This window comes from Fulmarus glacialis, unplaced genomic scaffold (genome assembly GCF_000690835.1).
Source record: "Fulmarus glacialis isolate BGI_N327 unplaced genomic scaffold, ASM69083v1 scaffold4181, whole genome shotgun sequence".
NCBI classification, from domain to species: Eukaryota; Metazoa; Chordata; class Aves; order Procellariiformes; family Procellariidae; genus Fulmarus; species Fulmarus glacialis.
The window spans coordinates 22638-47599 of record NW_009192017.1 but is presented as its reverse complement, the minus strand read 5'-3'; the positions used below and the strand labels follow the sequence as shown (position 1 = coordinate 47599).

Here is a 24962-nt window from a genome sequence, read left to right as displayed (position 1 = left end):
TCTGGAAGTTAAAGTGTTTATTGATGTGTTTAAACTTTGTACATTCCCCACAGACCACACTAAGGAGTTTGCAGGTAAATCTGTGCATAGTGGGAAGAGACACGGAAGGGGGGAGAAAAAAAAAAGTCACAGGAAAAATAGAAAAAATACACCACAGGTTACCAGAACCTCCAGATTTAAAAAAGCCGTGAGCATTAACACCAACTATACAAGCATTACAAAGACATGATGGTGAGTGGAACAATACCCCTTTTGTTCTTCTCGGGGCCTATGCATCCAATTTCCCTTAAAGCAGGCAGTATCCCTTTCCCAACTTACCCCTCTCTTAACCCCAGCTGAGCGAACTGCTGTTCTAACCCCTGCTGTTCAAGTGAACTCCACGCTCATCAGCTCCCAAGGTACTGATTATTGCAGTGATTTGTCATTTCTGGGCAAACACCCAAAGCCGTGCCTATGGCCCAACATCACCGAAAGAGACGCAAAGGCTCAAAAACCTGCGTCTCTTCACTACTTACCATGTCGGTGAGGCAGGAGAGCTGGGGAAAATTAGAAAGTAGTAGCAAGAGGGGGCTGTTAATGCCAGGTGAGTACTGAAGGAAACTGGTTCAGAACGGAGGATTTAAATTCAATACCAGGAACTTCCAACTCTAGAGCAGAACTGAATCTGGAAAGGGGAATGTGCAGACCCCAGTATGCACAAACCATGTTCTAACATTCCACTAGAATAACTATAAACAGAGATGCTAGAAGCCTTTTAACTCCTTGCCTCCAGGGAGTCTTGATTCCTAGAGCCCCAACTGCTAAGCAGCAGGGTGCACATCACTGGCATATGAGGATGGGGTTTTTTCTTTTTTTTTTTGTTTTTTTTTTTTTTTTTTTTTTTCTTTTTCTTTTTTTTTTTCTCATTACAAGGATTTTTGTTAGTTACCATTCCCAATTGCTTCCTTGCTTATGCTGTCATAGTTCCTATCCCTAAATTAATCTCTTTGCAACTCCCAGCGAAATTCACTTTAAAAAAAAAAAAAAAAAAAAAAAAAAAAAAAAAGGAAAAAAGAATACTGCTTTATATATAAAAGCCAAAATGACAGAAGAGCCACAACTGTCTCCTTTTTACAAGGCGGGCTGGTACAAATGACCCTCAATATACAGGTGGTCTATCAGAAATAAAAATCAACATTTCCCATTTTATATATATAGAGCTTGTATCAGACAACAGTACAACGGAACTGGTATTTTTCAGATTATTAAAAAAAAAAAAAGAAAACTACATCTCAGTCAAATATCTGCAATAGATCCATTTTTCCCATTTAAGGAGATTTATATATCATATCGTTATATTATCATTTCTTCACCCATTTAAAAGAATGGAAATTGCAACTCTACAGTAGTAATTATAGTCTTAATGATCCAGGAGTTCTGAATGTAAGATGAAGTCCTCTCGAAGCAACTGTTGGTCAGTAGTTGATCCAAAACGCTGGACCACTTTGGCCCTCCGCCCTGCTCCTTTCCCGGTCAGGGCTGTCGTATCTTCATCTCTTTTATATCTGCATCTGCTCCAGGTATTTGTAAGTGGGGTTCTCGTAGCCATGGTTTTGCATCTTGCTCAGATGCCGCTCTTCTGGGGTAAGCATCGGGTCAACCTTTAGAAAGACCAGACGGTTACTGGTCAAAGGAGGTACTTGCAGGCCTTATTTCATAGTAACAAGAGCCGACAGACAAACGCTGGATAAATACCGTGGCAGGCAGTAAACAGGGAAAAAAGGTAAGCCACAGAAAATAATCTGCTTAACAGAGTTCCTCGTTCGGGTGCTAATGCCTCCTTGCCTGCCCTTGCCTCTTTGGGGATGTTCTCCACAAACCTCTAGTAAGTTAGCTAAGGTTACAAATTCGGGACCCGCCGCTCTCATTAAAGAGGTCATTGTAATTTCCTGCATCGCTTGGGCAAAGGGGAAAAGCAGCTTTCTCTAGATCCCATTAAATTGTCATTAGAAATGTGCATGTTGGAATGAGAAGGAAGAAAAAGGAACCGCTTCCCAGCGTTCAGCCAATCACGCTGTCTTAATAGTTCTTACATTAGTTGGGAGGACAAACTGCTATAGATTGACTGACTTACTCCCCTGCTAAAGATATCGCCTGAAAAGCTCATTTACTGCTAAATCCTACCCTGAGCCAGACAGGGAAGCCTAACTGAATTCCTTGTGATAAGCGAATGCAACTGTGAAGTGACAGGTCCCAGCATGGCGGGCCGATGACTGATACCTGCATGCCAATAAATAAGCCACGAAGATGTCAGCATCTACAGAGTTAAGTCCCATCTAGCTAGGAGCAGAGCAGTTGATGGCTTGGCAGCTGCTGCCATCTTCGCCCCCTACACACAACATGTGATTCAATGCCGACTATTTTCATCCCTGGTTATGGAGCAGGAGCTGTTGCTCACCTCCACAATTCCATGGCTGATGGTCCCATACTGCCTCTTCCTCAGCATCACCAAGCTGATGACTATAACAGTAGCTATGGCAACAGCAATCACCAACAGACCAATAAGGGCGCTGCTGCTGAAACTGAAGTCATCGCGAAGGGAGTTGTCGTTATCCTGGAGGGAAGAAAACAACAGAGCGGGTAGAGGAAGAGCGATGCGGGAGATGCGCTGCTAAATGCAAACCTAAAAGGCGGCTGCCAATAAGGTCTTCAACCAAGAAGCGGTATCAAGACACGACTGATTACACTAGATAGTGTAAATATTTCACCTCTAAGTATTTCACCTCTAAGTATTTCACCTCCAAGTATTTCACCTCCAAGTATTTCACCTCCAAGTATTTCACCTCCAAGTATTTCACCAAAAGGATAACAAAGACACAATTGTTTCCCCACTTAAGTATTCTGGACAGGCACTGACCAACACTGCTTTCCTATCCCACAAAACACTTCTGCAACTCAAGAGTAGGTTAGCATCTACGTGCGTTTACTGTTTATATCTTTATGCAGAAACGCCGTACTGCATTATACTCTGCATGACCCCCCAGAGCAGTGTCAAGGCACCAAACCCCTGGACTTCAGTAACGCACAGGAACCAAAATCCAGCTTTAGGAATTCGCCGATCACTCGGCTAGACTCGGTAGCCACATACATACCGGCTCATCCACCAGCCCACCGACACGCTCCGCATTGAAAATCATTTCCTTCACATCAAGGGTTTCATCAATTACCTGAAAACAGTCACAAAAGCGTTTTATGAAAGGAGCCGTACAAAACAGGTGGGAGAAGGAATATGAAAGCAGACAAGAGACCTTTAACGAATGCTAGCAAAGGCTCAGAACCACCTACCATCTTTCCCCTGCTCTCAACAGTGTGGGATATTCTCCAACTTTTAAAGCCACCTGAGTTAGTACTGCAACCATTTGGACGTTCAGACCACCTCAAACTAAAGACCCGATTTAAAAACTAGGCAACTTGCCTGGACACAGCATTTCTGTCGCGTCAGATCTAACCTGTGGCTTTAAAATAATTTTGAAAGGGAACTCCCAAAAGCCGAGTTGTGGTGTTTGTTTTTTTTTTTTTGAAAAGCCAGGGAACTGAGGCAAGTCGGTTGCCACTCTGACCTAGTGAATTCTTTACACTGTAGATAGAGCTAATCCCTACTGGGCCGCTCACCTTCAGAAGGTGGTAAGGCCTTTCTTGCCATGAAAAATAGGTGGGAAGACAGATGGAACACACCAGCGTTTGGTGTATTCAGACAGCAAAGTACCTAGCTAAAATAAAGGCACGTCAAGGGGTCTCAGCTTGGGAAAGCAGTTACTAAATCGGACACTTCTTCAGCTCAGACTGCCAAAGATCCAGATCTCTCTCCTTCCCTCACCCTCCCACCCTTCTGATGCTAATCAGTATTAAGAGCCTACAATAGTCAGAAAACTGACTCCCCCACACCATATGGATAATGAATACGCTGACATTCTGTAAGCAAGAAGGAGACATGGAAATAAGCCACTGCTATTAATTAGTGTCCACGGCAGGCTTTGCTGTACAAAATAAAGGTGGAGGGCTCACCACATTTTCATCCACTTTGTTCTTGCTGTTAATCACTTTTTCTTCAGCGCCGATCAGGCCATCCAACTCAGTCATGCCAGAACCTGCACCGAGAGAGCAAGGCAGGGACCGTTAGTCAGCCCCCAGTGACATTTAGGAAGGGCTACCTACTCTCTGTAGAGCTGCCATGGCTAGCGTGTTTAACCACATGGACCGCTGATTATTAATCTGTCTTCATGCTGTTGTGTCAGAAGGGGAGCTCATAAGCTATGCTACAGTGACAAGTGATCGGGGGGGGGTCTGTTAATGAGGGGAAATGAGGTGGCAATGAGAGGAGCAGACAAGACTCACCAAAAACACGCTGAAGTGTAAATCCAGAAATACCATACTGTTAAAGTGCTGCTGTTAGAGAAGATACAAGGCAACGTGTAATGCAAATTGTGAGCGCGCAGTTCCTTTCTGCAAACGTCACCCCGGGTCACCACCACCTCACCGTGACCCCCGTGATGGAAGAACGCATCTCCTCCCTGCTGAGAGCCAGCGCGCAGGGAACGCTTTCAACCGCACGGTCAGCATCACCCATTCTTTTGGAATCAAGCGCATCAGCGAGTGCCTCGGGAATGAGGATTTCAAGGTCACCCAGCGCGGCTCTGTAACAAGCTGCTGTCCCGTATCTGGCACTAGCCCAGAAACAATAAATCCCAGGGCAAGGGAGGAGCAAAGAACTACACTAGCCTTTGTACCAGAACATCACTCACCCATTTCTAGGCTGAAACTAGCATAGGCTCAAGAGAAGAATGTCAATTAACAGAAGGCGGCTGCTCTGCATAAACTGTTTTGATCTGAAGCGTTTGTAAATGATCAGATCAATAACAGAAGAGCCAGATGCAAGATACTCGGACCTAACATAACATAGCGAGTTAGGAGAACGCCAGTTTTCCATTATCGGTAGGCGCAACACTTATGCCTCCCTAATGCAAAAGCGGGAGGACAGTGAAGCCTCAGACCTATAGCGGGGGTCTCTCCAACGAGGAGCACGAGGTGGGGGAAATATTACTACAGCACTTAACACTTTGCCGGTGATTGCATATACCTCTCCAGAAGCTGCTGAGCTTGCAGGCTGCCTAAGACATGATGTCAACTGCTGCTGAAATTGGCAGCATGTTCTTTGATGAGATGCAAGGAAAGGCTAGTTGGCTCCAAGGCAAGTTTTCACAGTGACAAGCTTTTACTGCCTGAAAATGCCAAGGAAACTAACGTTTCACTCCAGCTCCTCCCAAAAGAAGCATCTCAGGTGTTAGTGCATCCCCTTTCCTCTTCAGAGACAGTAATCAGATTCCAAGCACGGCCAAGACTGCCAGTCTGACTTCTCACGGCTGTCAAAGCAGGTCATGTTATTGTGAAAGTCAATGATCGGGATTTTCTGTAGAGACCAGCCACAAATACTTTTTAGAGAACTCCTGTGTCAGCTTTTGGCCTATGGTTGCTTTATTCGATTCTCAGGAGCCAACGCAGCATAGTCTCCAGGGCTGGGAGTTCAGCTGCTGCACTGAGCTTTGCTATTTGTCACAGAGTGCTGTACCAAATAACAGACCCAGTTCTACGTAGCTCAAAGGCACAGTTTAGATTAGGTACTCCCCAGGGAAAAAAAACCCATACACATGCAGAAAAAAAGCCCTAAAACTCCCTAGCAGCCCTTGTGAAATGAAAAGGGAAGGGAGAGGAAGGGGCAAGTGCAGGATATAATCTTGCCCCCAAGTCGTCAGAAACTCTTCCATTTACCCAAATGGAAGAACCATTCAATGGGGAGAAACAGCCTGTATTTATCATCTTTAAGTCAACAACGCAGTTGTCCAAAAAAAAAAGAAAAAAGAAAAAAGAAGAAAAAAAAAATCAAACTAAAGGCTGTCCCAATTCTTTCCAGAGCAGTCAGTACACTGAATTAGCTGTACACTGTTCCGCAAGAGGGATGAAGGTGACTTACATTTGTAGAGAAACGCTGATAATGAGAATAGTTTCAAGCTATCTGGCCTTCACCATGTTACAAAACTATTTGTGTTCATATTAAATGGTTATTAGCAAAATCCTTTGCTCTCCTTTGAGATTCTGCACAATATATTTGGAACCAAAGGCAGATTAAAATGGTGGGTTTACTCCTCACACATAGCACATGTACCACTGCTCTGCAAGAGCATTTTCAGAATTAGCCTTCCATTTCTACTTCAGGAACTAGATCTGTGGTAGCAGATCAGCCAGGCCTGATCTTTACCTGAGACCGTATCGCTAACAGAGGATTTAATTTAATGTCAATATTTCTATGCTGCTCTTAAAGCCCAGGCGGCCCCTTTTTAGGCAGGCACTGAGTTACTGCAGAATTAATAATGAGCTAAAGGAGAAATGGATAATCACACAGGACTTTGCTAGTATGGAGAGATGCTACGTGTGAAACGGTGATGCCGAGGAGACCACAAACACAAAGAAGGAATCTCCTAATTTATCTGTCCCAGACCAGCTGCACTCCGTAATATCTATGAGGACATTTAGCTGGGAAACACAGCCTACGTCTGCTCTCATTCCTAGTTTAGTGCTGTCATCGGGCGGTAAGGACAGATTCCACAGCAGGCAGAAGAGCCTCTAGACCATTTACCATCAGCACTGCAAGGTTTATTTTGAGGAGTGTCGAACACGAGTACGCGTGAAGAGATGCAAAGTACTGCACGGTTGCTAGGCCCACACTTCTTGAGGGCAAAGAAGCTACTCCCTGCACTCTGAGACACCTTGCGAGCCCATCAGAGAGGAACGTACACAATCAATTAGATGCTCAGGCAAGCTCGTTTCTTTAACGCTAGGTCTAAACAGGCAAAATTGAAAGTTACTGATCTAAATGAGAGCAGGGAAATGAAAACAAAGGTGAGTATGAAACTAAAATGAAGCTATCAAACACACTGAGAAGGTAGGAGAGTGATCGAAAGCACTGTGAGGGAGCAGCTTAGAACCAACCTTTTTTCATTGGATGGTACAAATCCGGCTGAGGATCTAGCAGGAGGGAAAACAAAAACAAAAATAGCAGAGAAAGGAGATTAAGAGAGAAAGGAAAAAAGGCTTGCGCATGATTTCTGACTCAGACCCTGGGAAAAGCTTTTAGTCTACAGCTTTCTTTAAGCTCAGGACTCTGTTCAAGCATTTTTAAAATAAATACACACGCACACACCAGCTGTCAACAGCCGGTGATACAAAAAAAGAGAGATATGTATTTCAAAAAAAATAAAGAGAATTCCTGCAGCCCTTCAGCAGGTCACGTCTCAAAGACTTACCATTACATGAGAGCGTTTTGGTTAAAGACTGAAAATTAATACCAGAGTCAAGCCACACAGTAAAAATTTAACACTCGCTGCAAAATGGAGAGAGAGAAAACTATTTTGCAAAGAGAGGAATCGGGAAATCAAGACAGCAGCTCAGTGCAAATTACTAGCGGCACTGCCTCTTTCCAAGAGGCAGAGTCTGAGGGGTACTGCTGGGGCGACGGCTTTACTCTTAAATCACCCAAAGGGATGGAGCTTTCTGTTCCACCGAGCTGAGCCTACCGGCTAAGAAAAAGCGCCTACGTTTCGTAAAGCCAGTGAACCCAATCTCCAGTTCCACATACCTTCGCCTTCAGGCAAGGCTGGGAAGGTTTTCACCTGGAACGGACGGAAAGGTTTGCCCTCCAGGGGAATTTCTTCGCTCTCCTCAGAGCTCACTCTGACATCCACCTGGGATTCAGAAATGGAGGATGTGAACTGATCCATGTCTGCACGTTGCTCCTGAAGCAGCTCATCTGAAAGGAATATGAGGAAATATTACAGAAACTGCATGAAGCCTGGCAGGAACAGAAAGGGGCAGATGGTTTGAACCTAGCTAAGGCAGGGCTGCAGGGGAACACTGCTCAGGGCTGCCAGGTTATCTTATCTTGCATGCTCTGAAGTCTCATCTGGAATTCTCAATAAAGGCGTTGGCTAGAAATACATACAAATAAGGGCCAAGAGGTTTGATGTGGCAAGAGGTTTTGGCAAGATGGGATTAAACTCCTATAAAGCGGGAAAGCATCTGCTTATTTTTATGGATCTTTTTCATCTCCCTTTGAGAGAGAGCTTTGCTATTCCGAATGTTGTTGACTTTTTTTTAAACGGAAAGTTCTTAGGAACAAGCTATTCCGACTGGCTGTGTTGCAAAACCCAGAGAGTATCTGCCCTGCGGTACCTAAGCCTCAGCCCAAGGGCTTGTTGTCGAGGGCATCCCCTCAAAGGAGCTAGCAGTCTTGATATAAAAGCTCCTACCCTGACACAGTGGCACGGGAGCTGGCACACAGGGACACTCACCAATCTCGTCCTGGATTTCTTCAGCCACATATGGCACCTTGTAGAGCAGAGACAAGCTTTGATTCATCCGCTCCTCGATCACATGGAGATGTGTCATCACCTGCAAATGTACAAGAGTGTGTTGGAGTAGGCAAAGACTGTCAGTCACTTGATTGGTACCGGTACTTCACTTGTTTAATAAAATATCTACTACTGGTGAATCTGCCGTGACAGACAACAGAATGGGATACACGTCCATCTAGTCCAATTCTCTGATTGATGCTCTCTAACAGGTCACGCTGCACTGGAACTGGCTATTCGTACATGGCTCTCTCAGTGTTTTGGGAAAGGCTGGGGGTGAGAGAGAGGATTCAGCTGACTCTTGCTGTAACCAGCTCTCCACTGGAAACACTGAAGCTGGTATTTCCCATATGCCAGATACGGTCATAATTCATTTCCTGCAGCAGCTACAAGCAAGTGCTTTATTAAATGGATTATCATCCCTGACTACTAGAAAAGATACACGCAAAGGGAGCAGACAATATTATTTATCAACTCTGGTTTCAGAACAAAGGTGCCTTTCAGAACAACGGTGGCATTACATTTGTCTTACACCCACTACACCCAACCACTGGCAACAGCGTTCTCCCTCCATTTGAGAAATACATTCAAACTCTGCGCCACCTCAAATCGCTCTTCCCTAGCATATCAAATTCACTGGTGAAGTCAAGCCTGACCTGAAGAGGGTGCTGCATAATCAGGGATCACGCAGACCAAGAAAAACATTTATATGGACGGCCAAATGTTGGAAAAAGCTAAGGAGTTGAATGGACCTGTTTTACAGTCTGATGTCTACCTGACCTTTAAGAGCAAGGATGAAAGCAATTTAATTTTACATGTGGCAGCTTGTCAGTCAAGGGAATCGATTGAGGAGCTTAAAGTGCATCTGAAAAGTAAAGCGAATGGAAATTGAACTGTACCACCCGCATCCCTCGCATGTCGATTTGTTGACACTGCAGCCTTCAGAATGAATTAAGGACTGTTTAGGTTTTAGCTTAAGAATACAGTTCACACTCTCCCTCTTGGGCTTTGGCAGCACCAGAACAAAGGGTCAGGGTGGACTGCGCTCGATATGCTAAGCTGTCTCTGAAAACGCTACCACATATTCCGCATCACAAGCCAAACATCAGCTTGTAAATACCACAATGGCTACTGGTCTTTTTGAGGATGCGCAGCTCAACAAGAATCATAGAATCAGTGGCAGGCAAGTCGAGAGGCAAGAGTTGAAGGTACACCGCTAGCACCCAGAAACGACATGAAACCCACGGGACCAGGCACTTCCAAGTGTGACGTTCGCTTCTAGAAAAATCACTGCAACACCACTCTACACCTCACCAGAGGTGACAGTAACAGACTCCGTTTCCTGTCTTACTCTTAAACCACGGCATTTCCATCTACTGGTTATGCAGCCAAGTAATAAAGCATTTTTTTTTCCCAGTAAAACGGGACTGGTAAAACACAGATTACATGTCTACAGCTGTGACTGCACAGTCAGTTCTCTCTGCTTCTCTCTGAACTTGTGAAAGGACGTGCCCTGATGAACAGACCTTTCAGTGTTAACAGGCCATTCTTAATTTGAATCTTGGGCCTTCCAGTACATCTTTCAACATTTTAAAAGTGGGTTGTAAAAACAAGTATCGGGACATAATTCAAAAGATTTGTGGAATATTGCAACTACTCTTATAAGTACAATGGCCAGGTTTGACATCCACTTGAAGCAGTATATTCACGTACACTACCCAGCAGAAGGAAAATTACTTTCTGGCTGTTCAGGAGTAAAATATATTGCAAAGGCACAAAATAAACTCATCAGAACAGACTTTCTAATAAAGCTAATTAATGATGATCAAGTGCTTGGCAACGGTTCTGTATTATGCTTTGAAAACAAGGCAATAACTCTGCAGAGGCACAAGAGAATTCCCACAAACCCAAAACACGGGCATCGTGAAGAACAAGCCTAATGAAAGGAACGCATAGACACGAGGTCTTGGAAGAAGTGAGGAAGTCCCCACCAAATAATTTCATGGGTGTTTGACAAAAGGAAACACAAAAATGATACCGAATCGTTCTAAACCCCTAGACTTGTCATTGTGACCAACAGTAACTCAGGTATAAACCAGAGTTCCAATTTTTAACACCGAGCCCAGTACCAAGGAATATCGTACAGACAGCGTACCCGGTGACAGGCAATACGCATACAGAATGGGAGATCTCTGCGCAAGCAGAAGTTGCTGTAGTGCCCAGCAAATTCGCGTGAGGACTCGACGCGTGGCTTCCAGAGTCTCCGACAGCCAGGGCTGGGTAACAATGCCTCCCTTGATAGAAACATTCTTATACCTGAGATTTCATCTGTGCAGCCTTTTCTGGGTCAACTGCCAGGACGTGCTGGTAATGGCGGATGGTGTGCAGACGGTCCTTGTTCTCAGCACGAACATAGCGCTTCAGAGCTTGCAGGATGCGGTGGGGCTGCAGGATTTGAGGAGGGGAAGAGTTCAAATCCATTTGATTCAAAATTCACAGCTGAAATACAGCACTTCAGATGTGAGCCTGCTTTGGTACTGGACGGATCAATCACCTGCGCTAACCTCTTAGATATTTTCTTTTTAAGTTAAGTCTGTTTGACTCAGAACGCTATGCCTTATGAACACTAAACAAAGCGGAGGGTTTTTTAACCAGGCAGAAAGGCGAGTGAGTCAATTAGGAGACCCACTGCTAGGTCCGCAGCACAAACTGCCACGACGGAGAAAGCTTTACCGGGAACCTATTCCCAGCTTCCGCCCCGGTAAGTCACAGGCAGTCTTCTCACCAAGCCATTCCCACCTTCCACCCTACCTGGTGTTACCCTATTGTAAAAATTTGTTGCAAAGAAACTCACCCGGGGTGGGTCAGCCTGCAGGGCAGCCAGGTAGTTCTCCAGAGCAATCCGACGGCGATCATTCAACATGGCTTCCACACGAGCCAGGTGAGTTTCCACAAGCTGCTGCTTCTCACTTGCTGCTTCTTTCTCCAGAGATTTCACCATTGCCTGGAAGTGCTAGAACAAAGGAAGTAGTCTGCGTGAAACGCGCTGTATGCATCAGGGTCACCTATTCTCACTCACATAACTCCTTAGAACAAATGGAGCCTGTCACACTGCATGTCCTAGGCATTTACAGTAGGAGAGACGGGCACTGAGAAATGTTGATGCAGATTTCATCTTCACAAGTTCAATAGTGACAATGTGCTTTCCAAACTTCCTTCACAAGCCATTTCAAAGGTCCGAAGAGGGCAAATGGCCTTGCAGATAAAGATCACGTTGGGGTTGGGAGGTCCAGACTGTGCTGAACGAATGTTCGACCCTGCGATACGGAAACAGGATTGATCCCTTCAGCCTAGAGCCATTAATCCGAATTTGCAAAAGTTTACAAAGGTATTGCGTAGGGGATTCTTCATCAGCGCGCCGTCAGATCAAATCTCTATATATTCTATTAGAAAGGTCATAACCCACATCTCCAAACGAACCAGGGAAGTCCATTAAGCATTGTTATGTTTCGACAGAGATGACGACAAACTCTTTTGGACTTGCACATATTTCCAAACAGTGGCGTACGTTAAAAAATGTAGAGAGAAAACTGGTTCCAGGATAAAATCCAAAGCGGGCTTAAAAAGTGGAGTCAGTCACTTAGCTGTATATTGGTTTGAGGGAACTTCATAGAGCTGTCACCGCCAGAAGAGCCTACCCCTAAGAATCCCACACTGAGAATATCCCTGATTGACTTCTCAGTCTAACTGGACTCTCCTCATAAGGCAGAAGATTGGCATTTTGGCAGCAAACCGGCTTTATCGGCTGCCTAAGTGGTTTTCACCAAGTCTGCCCAAACAGGAAATGTGTGTCCGCAGGGCCAATCCGAACTGGGCTGTGCGGCCACCGGTTAGTGCAAAACAGGCCAAAGGTCTGAAGTTACAATTTGGCTCTGCTGTCGCTACGCTTGAGGGGTGACATAGCTTCCTACTACTGGTTTTAGGAAAGGAACTGGCACAGTATCGGATCATCTCCAGCTTTAAGAACAAAGCACGCATTTGAATCAAACCTCCTCTAAAAGGCAGCTGTTGACAGAACAGGAAAGCTGTTCTTCCACCTCGGTCGTCTTTCGGCTTTGAATATTACAATCTCTCATTTAGTTTATTGAGAAGATAAAGGGCAAGCACCAGTAACTTTCCTCTTTAGGTCCTTCAACTCTTACCTGAATGAGAGTCTGCCTTTCTGCCTTGGGGAGATTTACGGCTTGGTGTTCTGCTTCCTCCCATTCCTTTTTCACCTGGACAAGAAAAGGACAGAACACATCAATAAGACACAAAGTTACGTCCGATCTTTGCGAGCTAATTTGCCTTCACAGGCAGATCCTTGTACAGCCTGGCTAGGTTTTGAAGGCACAGTAGAGCTGCTACCGAGTTTAAACCTAGCACTTAAGCCCTCTGAGCAGCAAGCCAAGTGTCCCCAGTGATTCCTCTCTCCCAACACTCTGAAGAAATGAAAATCTAACTGCCACAGCGTGGTCACATTGCAAGAAACAGACGGAAGGCTGGCGACTGGAAAGGAAGTCAGTTCACCGTCAATTTGTCGAGAAAAACACGGGCAGCAGCTACGCAGCGCGGCACAGAAGACTAAAGCTAGACGCTCACCCGGTCCATGCGGTTGTGGTGTCTGACCTCCAGCTGTTCCTTCGCCTTCTGGAAGCGGGCGTGTTCGTTGTCATCAGCTGGGGTTTCAAAGTAGACATCCACATCATCAGTTGGCACTGCAAAGAGAGGGTGAGGGTAAGCGCAGGTTCAGAAAACTGTGATCCTGGATTGCAAAGGACAGGTAGGGAGAGGAATCTCCACGCCTGCATAATTAACAATCTGGCAGACTGAGTTTACTGAACCGCCACCTACCAGGAGTCCATTTTGGTATCTTTAGGCTGCCAATTTACTGCACAACATCAGTTAGTTACATCATCCCAAAAGCACAGTAATGCACTGCGGCAACCAGCACCTGTTCGGTCTTCTCATTAGTTCTGAGACGAGCATTATTCAGCTCCAGCAACAGAATGACTTGGATTGCGGAATAAAGAACTTGTTTTCTCTTCCCTTTCACATTGGCTTTGGATAGTTTAAATGACATTTTGCGCATTAGCTGTTCGCTGACAAGCTGGCTCCAGACATCATTAATATGATTAGGGAGCCTGACAATAAATCTGCACAAAGCACTACCCAATATTTTACACTTCAAACCTACCTTCCCTACCAGATGCATCATGCAGGACTAACAGGCAATGATATTAGACACGACAGCAACAGAAGGAGGCTCAGTGTGACAAACTGACTTGTCCAATGAACTGGACGGTTTCTATCTTCAAGACATTCAAATCCGACATGGGAAGAAATAAAACTTCAGACAATTTCAAGCATCCGCAAAATCCACAACAGGGGCTCTGTACTCCACAGACTGCAGTTCGGAAAACGCTGAACAAAGCTTCTGTGCTACAGTTTTGGAAACTACGCATCCCAGAGTCCTTTCTGAAAGGATCTACGGCAAACGTGACGCACTCCGTTCTTGTCCTTTAGCAGAGGCAGGGCAGAAAGGGAAAGTTAAGGCAACCTTTCAACCATTTTCGTAATCTGGGCGGGAAAAAACCTCCAACACGTCATTGAAAGACAGCATGCTTCAGAAAAAAATTTACCTTGCAATTTAGCATGCACCTGAATCCACGAACCTTTACTCTAACTAGGGAAGGAGGAGGGAAGAAGGGGAAAGAACTGTTGCGTGCAAGGGACAATGTCAAATCAGCACTGTATTCTGGACCCGCTCACGGCATTTCTGAACCAAGCCTGGACACAGAGAACTCTCTTTCCAGCCCCAAATCCCCCTGCAACAGGACAAACTTTTGCACAAAAAGCTCCTGACATCTGCATCTTTTATTTCACCACTTCAGTTAGATCAGCCCAATCTAAAGCACTTGCATGAAGCCCATTTTGTAAATAGGATTATGGCTGTATAGTCAGACTGCCAAGCCCCAGATAACACAAAAAGCCTTTCAAAAGGCTTTAATGGTAGCTGAAGTGGAAGTGCCTGAGTTCAACAATAAGATTAATAAGGAGGTTAAAATGTTTTTGGTAGTTTTATCATCTGACATAAAAGCCAGTTGAAATTGGTGCCAAAAACCTCAAGCTCTCAAAAATGCAGGGATTGAGTCATGATTCATATTTCAAACCCAGCTGAAAGTGGGAATCTGAATTCTGTACTACTTCTCCGGTATCTCCCCAAAACACAATAGCAAGAAAACGCCTACTACCAGGAGAACGGTGAGGAGTAGCAGCCTGCTCTTCAGGACCGGCTGGTCAAACATACACATGCTAACACGACTGGGAAAAGCAAGTGCTTCCTTCCATACACGTGGAAAAAAAGCCAGTTATGCAAACAGGCAAGCTACGCGTTTTTGCAAGAGGTTGGAGACAGCCCCTGGTCCCTGCTATAGGTCTGGAAGACGACAACCAAGCCCTTAGCAAGAGCTGCAAGCCAACAGTCAGCACAGACAGCATACGTCGAGAGCCACTTTCCGCAGGAAAGTTCACCCTAAAGACCTAGAGAAAGCGGAGACAAGAGGAGACTGCTGCAAAAGGACAGACAGAACTGCTGCAGACACCAGAACCAAAAGGATGAGCTACACACGTATCCTCTCTTGACCTAGGCAAGGAGGAGGAGACACCAAACGCCAGACAGACAGAGGCTAGCTGCAAAAGGGCCAGTGGGAGGCAGGACTTACTCATCTTTTTACACACAGCCATACAATACTCCTCTGACTCAAAATTGTTCCTGTTGCCTCCGCAGCCTCCATATATAAAGCGAATGCATTTTCTCTTGTTAGGGTCGAAGTACCAACGAGGCATCACAGCCCGGCAGGGCCCTGTCATGGCCTCCTGGGAGCAGACAGCTGTGTGGAGACGGGTTAGAACATGAGCTAGTGAGCAGCACAGGCCTGGCCGAGCGACTTAAGACAAAGCAGCAGTGGCTCTAGTTCACACCTTCTTCTGGGGCACCAGCGCTAGCCTCAGCATCTTCTCAGTTACTTCACCGACCAAAGGGCTTTCGTCAGTTTTGGGGGGATTTTTAACATTGCAAAAGCATCCATCGCAAGGATTGCAAAGCGCTATTCAGGGCAGCGCCTGCACGTGGCGCTTTGGAGCGAACACGCAGCAGTAGGCTACCCGGGCAGTTGTCTCAACATGGAGCTCTCATCTGCTCGAGTGATTTCTCCCGAGCTAGAGGCTGAAACAGCAAGGATCTATTTGCTGATGCCACAGTGGTACGCCTTGGGTGTCCCAGTGGTAGAGCCTCCACTGTATAAAACCAACACGATGGAAAGAAATCCCATTAGGGCTGCTTAAAGCATTCAAAGATGTCCTATTCCGTTGCACTCTGCCTGGATAGACATTTCACATCTTAAAGGTGAGGTATAAAAGCAAGTGGAAAGGCAGGCTAAGGAAGAGGAACATGATCGCCACGGCAATCTCAGCCACTAGGTTTTTAAGTTTTGAAACATCTACACGCTAAATATTGGCGCTCCAGGTAGCCACGGCATGTGGACTGCTTCCAATAAGCAGGCAATACAAGCAGCTGGGTTATTTTGAGGCAAGAGAACAGATACGGTGTTTACGTTGGCAACCGTTCATGGTACTTCGGGGAAAAAAGACTGCGTACCCCCAAAACAGACACCCCAATCATATCGTTCCAATTCTGTTTCCACACCTGCAGATCTGTAACAGTCCTGTACATATGTGAGCTAAGCCTTGCTTCAGCAAGTAAAATTATCTGCAGCATGCTGGCATTTTACCAAAAAGATGCAAGAACTGCTGGCAATGATTCAGTGATCTGTAGCTAATTGAATTTCATTCCCTCTCCCCTACTCCTTCCTCTGCAGACACTTCTACATGTAAAGTATAGGACATCGTATAACGCTGAAGCACCACACAGTCAGCAGATGCCCTCTGCAATGGCACCTACCACTTAACAAAAGCGACCGCAAGTATAGTATATACTACTACTGCAGTAAGTATACATTACTCATATCATAAAATTGGGCCAATTGTGCTGGCTGACTTTCTGTCATGAGAGAGAAGGGTTTATACAAAGGCTATTAAGGCAGCACCAAGTATCTTCCTCAACTTTAAATGGCCAGACGGCACCTTTATGCCACCTCTGCAGAGTACGGCCCACCGCTTTTAGCCTCCTTTTCATAAACTGCTATAAAACACCAAATTCAAGATAATCATACCAATTCAAGATAATCGTAATTTTAGGATTTTAAATTCATGGTGTACCCCAAATGCCTCTTTAAGATTTTCCAAAATTAGCCTATGCAGATACAGTTTTCTGACTCAACACTGCACCTTCATGGAGGTGCTCGTTCAATGTGCCAAACACCGGGCTTTCTGCCAGCAGAACTGCTGTTTATCTGGAAACATATGGCCCATGCTCTAGAGAGTTAATTTCAACACTTGAAACATAAGCATCATCAGCTTTCCTCTGTTTGCTAACTTATCTGGCAAATAAAACTTGCAAGTGGCATTTATTGACTTGATCAAAAACCCATTGCCAACTGACAGCCAACAAGAACACTCTCAAGGAAGCAAGAGGCCTGTAGGCTAGAATGTGTCTTACATTTCATATCGCTGCTGACTTCCTTTTCGGAAACAGCCTTGTCGTTGCTAGGCTCTGTGGGGGTCTCGTCATTGTAATCGTCAACTTTGTAGCTATCGTAATAGTAATCACGGTCTTCCACCACGTCCTCCTCCTCTTCCCCTTCATCATCTTCATCCTCATCTTCCTCCACAGCTGTTCCTGTGAAGTCTTCTACACCTGCCTCTGTAGGGAACTCACTGAAGGGATACAGTTAAGTTAGGGGGTAAAGTTAAGGCTAATCACTTTGCAGCCAACCTTTTGATGTACCAGAACAATGACTCTCTTTTCATCTGTTCTAGAAACACAAGAGACGGGAAAAATAAATGTACCAACTATTGATCAGCCCATCAATGGCAGCAACAGGACTCCCCTCGTTACGGACACACCTGCTATTACAGGCAGAGCTGCTCCATGCCTCTGGCTCGGTGGGGGTTCCTCACATGTTCTCACCAGCTTCTTTTCAGTAAATGGAAGTCTACCGTATTTGGGGGAGGTACCTACTGTACCAATCAGACAGTCTTTTTGACTGTCTAAGGATAAAGGGAGGGGGTCTGTTTAGCTCCTCCAGCAATAGGAGCGCTGCAAAGTCAATTGTCCTTCTGCAAGGCTTTTTCAGGCTCGGGACACTCCTTTGGGAATTTCAAAAGCACAGAAATTCTCCTCTCGGTCCTCACCACAAGGGAGTCACTGTCTGAAATATTCACATACAGCAACTTCACATACAGAGCTGTTAACATCTATGCCAGTAAGAGCCCTACCTTTTATAAAGGTCATAGTCTTCATCCTCGTCTTCGTCCTCTTCCTCTTTGGACAGAGCCTCATCCACCACCTTTGTCTGAGGACAACAGACATATTCTGTTCCGTGGAACTGGTCTACTCCACAGGGCAGCAGCATGCCATAACTGTGCAGGATCATCCCTTCTGTCAGACAGGCCTGAAAGAGGAGCCCATTTATGTCAGTTTAGTATCATGCTCTTGCTTTGGATAAAGCTAAAGTTTGCCTATCGTAGATCCCACGAATGCTACCAATGGTCTAAATTTTACAGCAAAAAGACAACAGCAACACACGAGCTAAGTCTGAACATCAAAAGAAACTGGATTTGAATCCTGTAGTGTAAGCAAAATCCCCAGAAAAGTCCCAGATTCAGAGCCATGCAGCGCTTCCTCGTGTTAACGTACCAGGTACGCCCCCAGCCCCTAACAACTGCTGATATGTCAGCCTGGCTAAGTTCAGGAAAAATAACTAGACGTTTTGTGCCAACTCGAAGGAGAGAGCACTTGAAAGAAACAGAACTGTTGTTTGCTTTTCTGGGCTGGCCATTTCATTAAACTTTATCTATTAAACTTTACATTGGAGTAAGTGAATAATCGCTCAAATGGACTTTGTGTCAAGATCATTTTAACATGCTGTAGATGAAAATCAATCAGATAATTCAAGAAAAAGCCAAATGCAAACTGTGATTAGACATTATGTCTACACACTTCTTTTAAGCTAAGGAAATACATGGCTTTGTGGCGCCCCAGAAAACAAGGAAGTAAGAAAGGCTTTATTATGTACATCAGAACCCTTCTGTGCTTTGCTTTGTTACAGCACGGATGTAAAATGAGCCAAACGATTCTGGAAAAGTTCTCCAACTATGTTGAAAGCAAGTGATTTTTAAATTTGCTAAACATTAACAAGTTTATCCTCAATTAAAAGGTGATTCCTTTAGCACAGCTTTATTTAGACGGGTTTTTACTCCCGGGATTTTAAAGAAATAGGAAGTTTAACTGGTGCATCCTTAACCTCATCTTTACTAGCACCATCACAACTAACCATTGTGTTGTTGTTTCTACAATTGCTGTTTCTACAAAATAGAAAATATGTACATTTCCTCATGATCTTGTTTTTATTACCCCCAGTTCAAACGGGCGTGCAGAGAATTTGCAAAATTTTTGCTAGTCAGATTAAAAAAAAAAAAAACAAACCCAAACCCACAAAAAACCCCGTGGGCTAGATTTATTCTGAGAAAATAATCCATCTCTTATGTAAAACCTCCACTAATCAGTCACAATGAAACTCAGGTTGTCCCCAAGCAAGCACTCCCAACGAAATCCTTAGCAGCAGCAGCAGGTACATTACTGCAAAACGTGCAAGAAAAATAGGAAACACCCTATGACCACTGTAGCTCTCTATCCTGGAAAGAAGGATGAGCCATTGGTTAAAGCAATATCCTAGAGACCTGATTTCAATTCCTAGCTCCATCTTAGAGTATGATCTCGGGCAAGCTACTTAGGACAGCTTTTCATGAGCGAAGAATAGCTACACAGGTTTCTTCAGTCACTTGAGCACTTGTAAATTTTTTTTTTCATTGTTCCCTGCCTTAGTCCATAGACTGCAACATGGGAATAACAGACCCCAGAGATAAACGCTCTTATGCTCCAATACTACAAGCATCCAAGTGGACAGATCCAGAATAAATATTCCTTCCACAGCAGCTCAATTACCTCTTTTGCCACAGTGTGCCAGTGCTGATGGCTTTCACACACATCCATCCGCTCCTTGTGGAAGAATCGGCACTTCTCTGGAACCAGCAGGACATCGCTTACAAACTCACCCACTGAAAAACAAGAAACGTCCATAGTTCACCCATGTCCAACTTCCAACAGAAAACAAAGCCAATATCGGAACTCTGCCAAAGTACACTTCGTTGCAAGTGCCTTAAAGGTTTGGTATATTCTTAACGGGGACAGGTCAGATCAGCAGCTATCTCTGCAAAGTTACAAAAAACCAGAGCCTCGGCATTTCCAAGGTAAAAACAGGAGTAGGGGCTGATCGCTGAAACATCATGCAAACCCTAAGGCTGAACTGAAGGCAAAGTTTACGATACAAGTTAATAAATAGTTGCTCGTGGAACAGCCAGGATTGACTGAAGAGGTTTCACGCAAATCTTTGAAAAGATTGCAGACTGCATCTGCATAAGGAAGTTTTCAAACCACTTAATCACCGATTTCTAAATGAGCTGCATCATACGAAAGGTAGTTCATGCTGTCTGGTGCTGTAACAGCCTGGAAATTTTTATGTGCCACGAGTCTTATCTATGTTTTCTGAGTAAGTCTTGTTTGTTTTTGTTTTCAACAGTTTCCAGATGGTTTAATTCAGGATCAACTGCGGCACATTCCCTGACTCGGACAGTCCTAACCAAAACATAGAGGGCTGGAAAAATAAAAACTATACGGCCCAAAAAACAGTACAACCAGAGTCAGCAAATACGCTGCATTCCAACATTAGATAACCACAACCTCACCACCATGATGAAATTTTGGCACAATCTTAAAACCAGACTTTTGCTTTTGAGGAAGGCGGGAGGGAGAGGGAGAATCACTCTGCTCTACAGACTCTATTAGTTGGACTTAAAAGCTATTTAGCCTAAATTTCCACCACAACGCAGTTTGGTACCAACACACGTCAAGTAAGTATCAGAACTACATGAGCATTATTTTCTGTTCTTAGTCCAGAAGTCCTAACAAACATTGCTGCTGGAATCCAAAACATGAAATTTTCTCAAAGTTGAGATTTTTCTTTCTTTCCTGCAGATTTAAATGCCACATCCAGTAATTTTAAAATAAGGAGATATTTAGATACTCTGAGAAGACCAGGAAAAGATCTTCAGTCCAAGTGCTTCAAAGCAACATACCTTGCACACATGACTGGCAGCTTTAGGAATCCTTTGTTAAAACTGGAGAAAAGTTCTTTAAGTCAAATGCCTTTTCTCACAGAGTCCCCAGGGAGCAGAATTATCTGTCCAATCAATCTTCAACATGATCTTTTCAAAATAAATTTTAATATTTCGCACGACCAATTTTTTTGCAGCCTCTTAGTACTGATACCAAAGGCTCGTGGAGTCTTCTCCTAAGCGCTATACGCAAGTCAAGTAGAGTTTAGGGAGAGATTATCTGATGACAACTGCAAGATAACAAAATCAACTAGCATTCATCATCCCTTTTAAATTACTTAGATTTTGAACTAGTAGACATAACAGAGAAATTTTCCCCATTTTCTTCTCTCAAAACAGGCCACTTACAATTTTGAGTTAATCATCTTTCTGCCTTCCCTCTCACGAGAGGTTAGTTAAAACGTTTCTGGTAAGAAAGCTAAAACTGACCGAACTTTAAAATCAAGAGATGTGGTTCTGGGGACTGAAGGCAAAAGACTCAAACTGATCAAATACAATAATCAGGAATAAACAGCAGCCATTAAACAGCTATTTTGAAAAACACTGACTCCTAGCCCCTTTGCATAAGACACACGGAAGGTTCTCTCAGTTCACCTAGGAATTGGAAAACCCTTACGCGCTGAGCATTAATGTTCTCCTTCCCCATTCACGGCCACTGCTGTCAAAAAAGAAAAACCCTCTCCCTTTTCAGATCAGAGCAGGTGTAAGATGTGCTTCCATGCCACCTAGCAGCTTGGCCAGAACTGTCAGCAGTTTGTCTTTTCACACCTCACCAGGCTCAGCCCTGCTCTCATCATCCTATTGTTACCTTTATTTTACAGTTCAGTGAGAGTGCTAATGGGTTCTCCTCTTCTCCCCTCTTCACCTTTGAAATACAAAAGAGCTTTCATTGGTGGGGGGAGGCAGGAGAAGGTTAAACATGGTACGATAGCAAGATCCTACCTCAAGATAGCCTGTGCATTCAGGTAGCAAGGAAGACACAAGTTGAGAACAAAAAAACCATGGTTCGACTATAATCAAAAAGTCATATGCATCCCAGAGAAACACATCGTCCATTTACAACAAGCAATTTGTGGGCCGCTAAAGACAACAAAAAGGTATTTTATACACGTATGGACTACTGACTTGCAACTCAGATCTGAAAACCAAAGCTGCCTTGCAGGCTGGGCCGAACAAGTCAAGAACGCTGTTGAAGACACTAATTAAAAACTTTAACAGGTAGTTTAATGCTTATCAAATTTTAGGGCAGTGTCACTAAAATCAGCTTATTTTTCTGCTGGAGAACAGGCTTGGGGGAGGATTATTTCTAAAAGAGATGACTCCTCCTTATAAATCCAGAGATCTTGCTTTCATCCTTATTTCCATTAGAAGTTCTCAGTATAATCAGCTGGGTGGGGTTGCTTCTCAAACCTGAATTTCCACATCTATAAAGAGATGCGTCTTTCTCCCAGGATGTATCCACACCAAATTTCGTTTATTATGAAGTGCTTTATGATCGTCTAGCGGAGGGTATTACATACAGAAGAATAGTACCCATACAGTTCTGCAGATTCGCTTGTGTTCTCCTATGTCAAACCACATGCTAACCTGAGATATGGATACAAATTATGAAAACTGGTTCTCACTGAATGCTCCCAGCTATCAGACTCTCCAAGATCGCACAAGATTTCTTGCAAAACAAGTCTTTTCCAGCGGATAACTGAAAAGAGATTCAGCCAGCTGAGACTAAGCTTACTACTAAGAACACATGCAGTGCAGCACAGTGTCAGGCACAACCGACAGGTCAAAAGCCACAAGGTAAACAAGCTAAACATGTTGCCTGATGCAAGTGGGTGGATAGATTCTGGAAAGCACCATGAAATCCATCACAGTTTATCTCCTATTCTTTCACAGTTCAAAGTGGGTACATGGGATACAGCTGCAAGAAGCAGGGCCTCTTTGAAACAGCAAAGTTTAAATATAGTCATTGAAATAGAATGGAGATCTCTTGCCAAGACCAAAGCAGGAAGCCTGAACACACTGAGCATTTAAGTCTCCAAGGCAACAAAATATTAAAGCTCCACGAAAATAGCATCAGTGTATTAAATCCCAATGTCTTTGTGATACTCAAATACAATAGCCTTCAGGTTTTTATGGCAGTTGCAGAGAGAATGGGGATTTCTTTTTCACGCCAGGCACCATTATTCCACCACAGCTGTTATCAAGCTGTCGATCCGTTCAAGAAAGGCAGAGTTCCATCTTGTGGAAATAAAAACGTTTAAGCGGAAGCTGGATGTGGAAATGGCAACCTGATATGAGAGAAGCCTATAAACACTCATTCTCTCTGTAAGACGCTGGGAGGCAATCCTTTGCTCCTCCCACAAGAATTTACAAACACATCATACCACGCACTCACCCAGGCACTTGTAGGGCACGACAATGTGAGTGTGGTCCTTGCACTGTTTCTTCCCTCTCTTGCACCAGCTGTCGATGCTGACAGGTTGATTGGCTTCCACAACGTTCGTAATCTGAAGGTCTGGATACATCTGTTTAATAAGACGCAGAGATAGGTTTCTCTCCAGAAAGGACAAAGAATGTGCAAAGCGGCTCCTAACCAGAAGTAGCGAGGCTGATTCTCTACAGAAAAACAAGTTCAAATTCGCACATGGACACGCATTCTCTTCTGGATCAGGCTTACAACAGCTGAAGACATAAAAAAGCCCCCGGCTGTTTGTAACACAGGGCTTGAGAAATGGAATGTGTCATCACTTCTTTGTGGCAGGAGAAAGCCAGGTCAGCGGCAAGAGCCTTCATCGGCACTAAACTGAGGTGTTTGGTTTTGCATGCTAGTTCGGCAGAAGTATTTATCTGTGCTATTCTGTCTGGTGCAGCATGATACCCTCTGGAAGAGGGCAATCGCCAACAAATAGGGTTTAGTAACATCTTCAGGCTCTCTCGTCACTTGTCAAGCTAACATGCACCTACCTCCTCAGGTTTCCTTACGCCTGCTCCATTTATGATGTATTAATATGATCCCTATGTCCTGCTTGAGTTCTCAAGTCCAGACACTGAACTATATTTAGGCTTCCGCTACGTGAACCAAATGTAGCCCCGGTTATATCAGCCTTGGAAAACAGTTTTAAACATTTTCCAGTCCAGATATGGCTCTATCACTTTCCCATTAAAAAAAACCATTCCTTGTGGTATTTTACGTGTCTGTCACCTCAGAGGAGCAATTAAAGACACTTATCAAGGCCAATACGTGACAGTGTATCTGGAGCACGTTGAAAGGAGATTATGTTTTTTACAATGAAGCATGTAAAAAAGCCTAAAAATACTGTCAACATTTTGATGAAAATATTCTTCTAATATTCCGGCTGATCTGAACATGTCACCGAGAACAACACAGCCACATCCTAATCAGAATAGGTGTCAGGTTCCATTTTGCACAGACAACAGAGAACATGCTGGTCAACTGGCTCAGAGGCAGAACATTTGAAGAAACCCCTGCAAAGACAGACACAGATACCTCTCTGACTTACAGACCAAGGACCTTCTGTGGCAGCGTAAGCTGATCTAAATCAGAGGCAGCTCCTAAATCCCACTGCAGCATCCTCCCTGCTCTTCCTGGGCAGTAACACAGCAAGACAGTTCAGGGAACCAAGCTACTCAAACGCAAGTTAGTCTCCTGCAGGGTTAATTTGCTACTGACCAGCTAAATTGGAATCCAATTCCTTAGCAGAAGTGAAGATTCAAGATGACACAGAAAAACTCACCTCCTGGCAGTACTGCAGAATCTCTTCCTTTCTTCCAAAGCAACTCTTGGTCCCCGATGTGTCAGGTTCCCATTTCCCAGTCTGGATATTCACATGCATATTTAGCTTCCCACAGAACATGGCAATTTGAGGCTCTGCCACCGCAAACCCTGTCCCAGCATTGGCTGCGAGCGCCTGTGAAGACAAACAGAAACAAAACATGTTGATTGCTTTATCTGATCGAAAGCAGAGCTACTCAAAGAACCAGAAACCCTCTGGCATATTCTCAGAGAGCTCCTGCTTAATCCAGATACCAGTGGAGTCTTGCAAACTTACTTCGTAACCATATTCCTTAAAGTTGATGAGCCCACACTAAGTTTTCACCAGCAAG

At 44.3% G+C, this 24962-nt stretch overlaps 1 protein-coding gene across 1 annotated transcript; it reads right to left on the bottom strand.

Moving 5' to 3' along the window:
* On the bottom strand, window positions 1-24762 carry APLP2 (amyloid beta (A4) precursor-like protein 2). The gene is made up of 18 exons (XM_009586885.1): window positions 24593-24762; window positions 23233-23362; window positions 19609-19721; window positions 17880-18055; window positions 17101-17318; window positions 15206-15373; window positions 13083-13198; window positions 12644-12718; window positions 11296-11454; window positions 10758-10886; window positions 8382-8481; window positions 7670-7840; window positions 7024-7059; window positions 4045-4127; window positions 3132-3206; window positions 2438-2593; window positions 358-1640; window positions 1-322 (listed from the first exon to the last, which is right to left on the bottom strand). Exons 1-17 carry the CDS (start codon window positions 24710-24712, stop codon window positions 1539-1541), a joined length of 2127 nt encoding a protein of 708 aa, XP_009585180.1. The 5' UTR covers window positions 24713-24762; the 3' UTR covers window positions 1-322; window positions 358-1538.
* Window positions 24763-24962: the final 200 nt, after the last annotated feature.